The 8,707-nt window shown below is 43.1% G+C and overlaps 1 protein-coding gene across 7 annotated transcripts in view; it reads left to right on the top strand.

The window, feature by feature from the left end:
- Nucleotides 1-8,707, top strand: part of LOC117258228 (extracellular sulfatase Sulf-2-like) — a 100,751-nt gene that overhangs the window by 75,627 nt on the left and 16,417 nt on the right. For all 7 annotated transcript variants that reach the window (XM_078169685.1, XM_033628888.2, XM_033628886.2 and 4 more), the window contains 5 exons: nucleotides 299-398; nucleotides 1,836-1,911; nucleotides 3,184-3,312; nucleotides 4,384-4,440; nucleotides 4,551-4,680. In XM_078169685.1, the coding sequence (XP_078025811.1) occupies nucleotides 299-398; nucleotides 1,836-1,911; nucleotides 3,184-3,312; nucleotides 4,384-4,440; nucleotides 4,551-4,680 (492 nt within the window). The remainder of the gene's footprint in view (nucleotides 1-298; nucleotides 399-1,835; nucleotides 1,912-3,183; nucleotides 3,313-4,383; nucleotides 4,441-4,550; nucleotides 4,681-8,707) is intronic.

Raw genomic sequence — 8,707 nt, 5'->3', positions numbered from 1 at the left:
TTTTAGAAACATGCCCTCCAAATTGTGAGAACACACCTTCTACACTCACCATGTTTTCTTTAAAAGTCACCACGACGACTCCATTTATCAGCCAGAAACTGTAAAAACAGAAATTATTACTGTATTTTGAAATTTCCAACAGTCCTTGAATGCATCTTATACAAAGATTATCAGGTACAGTGTTTCCCCAGGTCTGTTTGTAAACTTAAACCCAAAGTTAACTGTGAGTCCTTTAAAAAAAAACTACACTATATCTAAAAGGTGTCTCCTTCTGTCTGTCTGTCTGTCTGTCTGTCAGCTATACAACATGCTGGTGGAGACCGGAGAGCTGGAGAACACCTACATCATCTACACGTCTGATCATGGTTACCACATCGGACAGTTTGGCCTCGTCAAAGGTAAAAAATAAATTCTGATGTATAAACAGACCTGGGTACAGTGGTACAGTGTCACAGTGTCACAGTGGTACAGTGATACAGTGTCACAGTGGTACAGTGGCACTGTGCCACAGTGGTACAGTGGCACCGTGGTACAGTGTCACAGTGGTACAATGTCACAGTGGTACAGTGGTACAGTGTCACAGTGGCACAGTGTCACAGTGGTACAATGTCACAGTGGCACAGTGTCACAGTGGTGCAGTGGCACAGTGGTACAGTTGCATAGTGGTACAGTGGTACAGTGGTCCAGTGACATAGTTGTCCAGTGACACAGTGGTACATTGGTACATTGGCACAGTGGTACAGTGACTCAGTGGTACAGTGACACAGTGGTACAGCGGTACAGTGACTCAGTGGTAAAGTGACACAGTGGTCCAGTGACACAGTGGTACAGTGGAACAGTGGTACAGCGGTACAGTGACTCGGTGGTACAGTGACACAGTGGTACAGTGGTACAGTATCACAGTGGTCCAGTGGTCCAGTGACATAGTGGTCCAGTGACACAGTGGTACATTGGTACATTGGCACGGTGATACAGTGGCACAGTGGTACAGCGGTACAGTGTCACATTGGTACAGTGACACAGTGATACCGTGGTACAGTGGTGCAGCGGTACAGTGACACAGTGGTACAGTGGTAGAGCGGTAGAGCGGTACAGTGACACAACGGTACAGTGACACCGTGGTACAGCGGTACAGTGAAGGCCTGTTCATTACTATGAAAGCTGATCAGTGACACATTAATTCAATTCAGTTTTGTAAAAAAAAACAGTATGACTGTTTGCTCTCAATGAAACTTTGCTTCAAAGCTTGGGACACTTCCTGTGGGTGTGATCTGAACAGGAAGTCTGTTCAGATCACCTGACGTTATAAACAAATGAAAAGTCTTTCAGTGTTTTACTGAGACATTTTCAGCGTTGTGGCCTGTGGACTGATTCTGTCCTTCTGATGAAGTCAGCGAGCACAGAGGAGGAAAACGTCCTGTGAATCAGAGTCAGTGAGACAGTGACAGATCTGAAGGCACCAACATTCACCTTCATGATGGTGATGCATTTATGGTTCAGCGTCTCCTCACAGAACGGTCTGTATGATATCCTGTGAATCAGATGAGTTACTGAGGTCAGGTGTAGGAACAGACACATGGTGAAGAGGAACCTTAAAGTGACTCAGAGTTCACACACCTGTCTCCAGGTGAAAGTCCTGTGTTGTGTGACCACCTCAGTCTGTCTCCTCTCTGCACCGCTCACTGTTGCTTCCTTTTGTTTCTCCAATCAGCGTACTGGTCACATGATGCACAAATGTTGGTGCGTTAGTTTTTGTAGGAACACGTACGAATAGTTTCTGAGAACAGTCTGAACTGTGTGTGTGTGTGTGTGTGTGTGTGTGTGTGTGTCTGCAGGTAAATCCATGCCATATGAGTTTGACATCCGAGTCCCGTTCTTCATCAGAGGACCCAACGTGGAGCAAGGCAGCATGTAAACACACACACACACACACACATACACACATACACTGATGCTGCAGTGTGCCCAGAAACAATAATGGCGACTGCCATTTCTGCCAGTGACACTAGAGGTCACTGACAAAGTGCCAGTATTTGACGACTTCAGATTGAGACCAGGATGTACGAACCTTTCTTTTAATTTCTGACGGTCCTTGAACACAAAATGTGTGACGAACACTTCCATCAGAAAAAAACACCATAAGTTCATGTGGTGTTAAAACAGTGATATTTCAGTGAAATCACTTTATTCTACATCTTGTTTAAATTGCTCCAAAAATAAAGTGTTTGTAGGACGAGAGTGAAAAACTTTTGACTTTCAAACATCAAACATCATCATCTGAAAGATACACCAGTCCCTGAGCACAGTCACTGTAACGCCTCTGTAAAGGGACAGTCTGCCTGTCTGTCTGTCTGTCTTTCTGTCTCTCTGTCTGTCTGTGGCTTTAACGCAGCGTTTAAAGATTCAAATATCTAAAAATAAAACTGAGTCTGTGGATCAGAGAAACACTGGAATAAAATATGTGACACACTTTTTAGTCCGTGTGTGTGTGTGTGTGTGTGTGTGTGCGTGTGTGTGTCCTGCTAAAGTAGATTACAGAGGCGAGCTGTTCCACGAGGTGATCATGAGTTCAGAGCTGCACACACACGTTATCACATTATTAAACACCATCACATCAAATGAAATCAGACTTTAACAGGAAGTGTGAAGCTGAGATCCGGATGTTGAAAAAAGTCTCAGTTTTTCACTCTCGTCGTACGAACACTTTATTTTTGGACAAATTTTAAATGAGACGTAGAATAAAGTGACGCTGATGAAATGTCAGTTTTAATGTCACATGTGGTTATGAGGTGTTTTTTTCCCAGATGGAAATGTTCATCATACATGATGTGTTCAAGGACCGTCAGGAATTTGAAAATCCAACAATAATTTACATTTTTACAATGTGTGGCTGTGAGACATTGTGTCATTGTTGCCAAAATGACCAAAATTAAATTGTCAATATTTGGAAAACATGTTTTCTTTAAAAGGTGGCAGTGAAATAAACCAAAATACCTTTTATATCTGTAAGCCCCTCAGCCACAATAAAAAACAGAAGCCCCTCCACAGTGCTGAAAAAATTATTTGATGTCTCCTCCTTTTTGCACCCCGCCTCCCCCATCATAAATAACAACCCGTCCCTTTATGTTATATCATGTTTATGTTATGAATGAGTGTGTGTGTGTGTGTGTGTGTGTGTGTCAGTAACCATCACATGGTCCTGAACATCGATCTGGCTCCGACCATCCTGGACATCGCCGGCCTCGACACTCCGCCAGACATGGACGGGAAGTCGATCCTGTCTCTGCTGGACACCGACAAACCTGCCAACAGGTACACTCACACACACACACACACGCACACTCTCACACACTCACATACACACATATGGACATACATTCTCAGTGCTTTTATTTGAGTGCTGATCAAAGTAAATCAGAAGGTTCCTGTTTCAGCACATGTGAGAAAAAGACTGATTGAAGGCAGCTTCATGTGGCATCACCGCAGTGACAGACAGAGGTCAGAGGTCAGAGCAGAGAGTCACTGAAGCAAACACCTGAGTGCTCGTCCATCACACACAGTGATCAGACACCACCTGCCGTCTGCTTCACCTGAAGAGATTTAGATTTTCATTAATATCAGTAATGATCAAAGTATCCACGAAGGAAAACATAAAGGTCAGGAGGTCGACACAAACACATAGACACAAACACAAACAAACACAAACACACAGACACACAAACACACACAAACACAAACAAACACAGACACAAACACACAAACACAAACAGAGGATGTGACTAACCCATGTCTAACACAAATTCTATATTTCTCTTATGAAAACAGAATATTTGTGTCCTGCTGCCACAGAAACTCACTGCAGCACCAGGGGCGGTGGGGGGGGTGCAGCACGTTGTTGGTCTCAGTGATGTCTGAGGGAATTTTACTTTCACTTCTGCACAGTGTTTTATTTTTTCAGTCTTTCAGTGTCTCCTGAAATTGAAAAAGTCCTGTAGTTGTTTCCACTCTGGTTCTTCTTTTAACTGTGGCAGGAAAAATCCAAATATTATTCCTGAAAGTCAAAGTTACAAACATCCCAGAATAGAAAGCAGATGGAGGCAGAGTGTGTTATGAATATAATATCATTTTACATGTGGTGCTGAGAGGAGCTGAAACCACAGCCTGAATTTTTTATCCAACTCTGGTTGAACAGTGATTTTACATCAGCGTTCAGCAGCTCTGAGCCTGAGTCACCAAACAACAACTTCCTGTCGAGTTTCAGGAGTTAAAGCATTAAAAAGGTAGAAATAAAAAGAGGAGGGATGAAGGTGGAGGTGATGACTCTCTTATTAATAATGAATTCATGAGAATGAATGATGATCACATTTCCTCTGCTGTTTTCAGGTTCCAGCTGAACAGGAAGCCAAAGGTGTGGAGAGACTCCTTCCTGGTGGAGAGAGGGTAAACACATGACATCGCTATGACACAGTTTATTTACACCTGAATTTACCTGTTAACAGAGTGTTATGACATCAGAGCTGATCTGATTTTATTACACGCCGTGTTAACAGGAAGCTCCTGCACCAGCGTGTGGAGGGAAAAGAAGTGTCGCAGGAGGAGAACTTCCTGCCCAAACACCAACGAGTAAAAGACCTGTGTCAGAGAGCCGAGTACCAGACGGCCTGTCAGCAGACTGGACAGGTACAGAAACACCTGGAGTCTTAGACCACAGTTATCTGTCCTACTCCTGAAACACATACTGTACTCTCATCACTTTACTCCCATCACAGTGTTTTACTCCCCATCACAGTGTTTTACTCCAATTACAGTGTTTTACTCCCATCGCAGTGTTTCACTCCCATCACAGTGTTTTACTCCCATCGCAGTGTTTCACTCCCATCACAGTGTTTTACTCCCCATCACAGTGTTTTACTCCCATCGCAGTGTTTCACTCCCATCACAGTGTTTTACTCCCATCACAGTGTTTCACTCCCATCACAGTGTTTTACTCCCATCACAGTGTTTCACTCTCATCACAGTGTTTTACTCCAATTACAGTGTTTTACTCCCATCACAATGTTTCACTCCCATCACAGTGTTTTACTCCCATCGCAGTGTTTTACTCCCATCGCAGTGTTTCACTCCCATCACAGTGTTTTACTCCCATCACAGTGTTTTACTCCCATCACAGTGTTTCACTCCCATCACAGTGTTTTACTCCCATCACAGTGTTTCCTTCTAATCCCAATCACATTACTTTACTTCTGATCCTGCACAGTTATCTGTCCTACTCCTGAAACACATACTGTACTCTCATCACTTTACTCCCATCACAGTGTTTTACTCCCATCACAGTGTTTTACTCCAATTACAGTGTTTTACTCCCATCACAATGTTTCACTCCCATCACAGTGTTTTACTCCCATCACAGTGTTTTACTCCCATCGCAGTGTTTCACTCCCATCACAGTGTTTTACTCCCATCACAGTGTTTCCTTCTAATCCCAATCACATTACTTTACTTCTGATCCTGCACAGTTATCTGTCCTACTCCTGAAACACATACTGTACTCTCATCACTTTACTCCCATCACAGTGTTTTACTCCCATCACAGTGTTTTACTCCCATCACAGTGTTTTACTCCAATTACAGTGTTTTACTCCCATCACAATGTTTCACTCCCATCACAGTGTTTTACTCCCATCGCAGTGTTTCACTCCCATCACAGTGTTTTACTCCCCATCACAGTGTTTTACTCCCATCGCAGTGTTTCACTCCCATCACAGTGTTTTACTCCCATCACAGTGTTTTACTCCCATCGCAGTGTTTCACTCCCATCACAGTGTTTTACTCCCATCACAGTGTTTCCTTCTAATCCCAATCACATTACTTTACTTCTGATCCTGCTCCTTTACTCCCAGTCTTATTACTTTGCTCCCAATCCAGGTGCTTTACTTCTGATCCTAAACCTTACAATCCCATTACTTTATTCCTGATCTTATTAATGTACTCCTTGTCCTAATCCTTCTTCACTTCTGATCTTCTTAGTTTACTCCCATCCTGATCGTATTCTTCTCAGTTCTGTCACTTTACTACAGATTGTGTTACTGTACATCTGGTCCCATGACTTTATTCACCCCTCTCTTCACTCACTTTGCTCCTGATCCTGATCCTTTCCTCCTCTGCTACACCTGCTGACCATATCACTCAGTCGTGTTACTTTGGGTCACTTTATGTCTGATCCAGTTGATCTGATCGAACTCTGATAATTATTGATACTTTACATTAAATTCCTGCTCTCTGTTCAGATGTTAAACATGAGCACATTTTCCTTCCCAGAATGATCTAGAGCTTTTGTGGAATCAGACCAGTCCTGAGAACAGAATAAATGCAGATGAAACAGTGATGGTTCCTGTTCCTGTAACAAACAGAGATAGTTGAAAGAAAGCAGAGTAGAACAGAGAGAGATTCTGTCTCAGAGATGAAAACCAGATGTCGTCTCTACAAAGCTGACAGATACAATAACAGCAGTAATGACTCGCAGCAACACAACACAAAGGACCCAAAGCTGCCGAATCAAAGAGACGAGATGTGAAGAGAATCAAGATGGAAACTTTTAGAGAGCCATGTTGCTGTGTGTGTTTGTGCGTGTGTGTTCACGCTTGTTTGAAGTTAATTACACTTGTCGAAAAATCCCTTTAGCCAGTTGATTAGTCTCTTAGCAACAGTGTCTGCCGGCTGCTGGATGGCTCTGATAAACAGCCTGAGAAGACTCGCAGTGTGTGTGATTAACAACTCAGGCATTTGTCACTCTGTAATAACGAAGTGCGAAAGTAGGAGCGTGTTCAGCTCCTGATAATCAACTGCTGCACAGTCACAACACAAACTGATGCTCAGAGCAGAGTCTGACCTGCTGATATTCTGCAGGTGTCAGTCATGGTGGAGGGCTGATGCTCCTCTCTTTACAGGCTGCGTTCAGTTCATCCCACAGGTGCTCAAGAACGAGACACTTCAAGTCATGAATTAATCCAACTTTGTTAAGTTTAACTGAACTTTGACATCAGAAGGTTCTCTGATTTTCAGCCAGGTGAAGAGAGGTGAGCAGGATCCACCTGTCTGTAGGACATATTGATTGTTTCTGTCCTTGTTTGTCTTAATAAGTCTTAATAACAGGTTGGATAATAGTAGGGCTGAGAATCACCAGAGGACCCATGATATAATATTATTGTGATTTATGACCTTTTTTCCCCAAAGGAAAACTTAGTCAGCCTCAGTTTGACCTCCTCAGATCATAGACGTTGGAACTCGCACCCCAGCCTCCCTAACCACTGCATTACGCTTTAAAAAAAATAAAGAATCTGAATTTAAACTCAATTTGTCTGACTTACATTTATCTCTTTCATATCATTAATGCATAGATCTATGCTTTTGATGTGATATGCAGCCTGCCTGACTACATACAGTAGCCTTGGCATCCAGGATGTTGTGTCCATCCTGCAAACCTTGCAACCCCAAATCCGCCCTGCCCATATCTGTCACGGCATCCGAGCGCTCTTTCTGAGCCTTGCGCAGGCTGGAAACCTGGCTGCGCAACACCATGACGCAGGAGAGACTAACACATTTGGCCATTATGAACTCTCACAGTGACCTTATGGATGAAAGCGATGTCTCGACCCTGCTTAAAATCTTCATCAGTAGGTCAACTGAGAGAAGGTCCACTTTTGGAAATGCATGAAAGCCCTGAGTCAGGAGCGCAGACTTTTCTTTTTTTTCATTCAAGGTTACAAATAATGTTATGTTCCTTAAATGGCTTGATTTAGTTATCAAAGTTTCATTTTCTTAACAATAAAGATGCCTGGTTCATCAATTCTAGTTCTCTTATAACCGCATGTTATTATAAAATAACTTCAAATCAAATCCTTAATCATTGATAAGTGTGCGTGCTTCCCCCGCCCCTCCCAACAAAAATCCCGCCCCCCCTCTCAGAAAATAGTTCCGATGTCCATGCCTCAGATAAAGTTTTCAGTCTGTTCATCTTTAATCATTTGTATTGCAGCAGAGTGTGACACTGAGCAACAGCGTCGTAACACCTGCAGATCCTGACAGACTGAACTATGGGCAGGTTTAACGCCCTCTCAGAGGACAGATTAAGACCTGAGAAAAACACGTCACATGCAGGTATCCTGCTAACTGAATGACAACACCCATGTTAGAAGTGTCATCTGCTAGAGGAGGTCTGCAGTGGGGGTCACATACCTGTGTTCACGTGTTTTTAGCATGCAACAAAAGCCTTGGCTTCAGTGGCGCTGTATGGATGCTTGGGATGGGTCACGATTTTCGAATTTCGAATAGTCATTTTATTTTTGAAAAATCAATTTTTTAATGCGACCGTGCCGTCTTATTTGCCCCTTTATTTGACATGCAATTCAGATTATTCAAAAAATTGTTGAATAGTTGCCACAATTTTCGAATAGTGTTTTTGCTTGCGCTGCCCATCCCTAATGGACGCAGATCTTTCACAGGAAGTAGGTGATGGACTGTGTTGTTTTCTGAATGTAGCTGTGTTGAGCTCAGTGTGTCCAGTGTTGGGTGATTTTTAGTGTTAGCTTGGCCATCAGCGGCTAACGCTATCTCTGGATGGTGGCCTGTGAGGTCAGCCCTCATGTTCGTGTTTTATTCTCAAATGACACAGCTGTAAATCACGTGTCATGTCCAAGTCCTCTGTCTA

The sequence above is a fragment of the Epinephelus lanceolatus genome, chromosome 8 (genome assembly GCF_041903045.1).
Source record: "Epinephelus lanceolatus isolate andai-2023 chromosome 8, ASM4190304v1, whole genome shotgun sequence".
In the NCBI taxonomy this organism is placed as follows: domain Eukaryota; kingdom Metazoa; phylum Chordata; class Actinopteri; order Perciformes; family Serranidae; genus Epinephelus; species Epinephelus lanceolatus.
The sequence above is the reverse complement of the archived record's forward strand: the minus strand, read 5'-3'. Positions and strand labels throughout refer to the sequence as shown.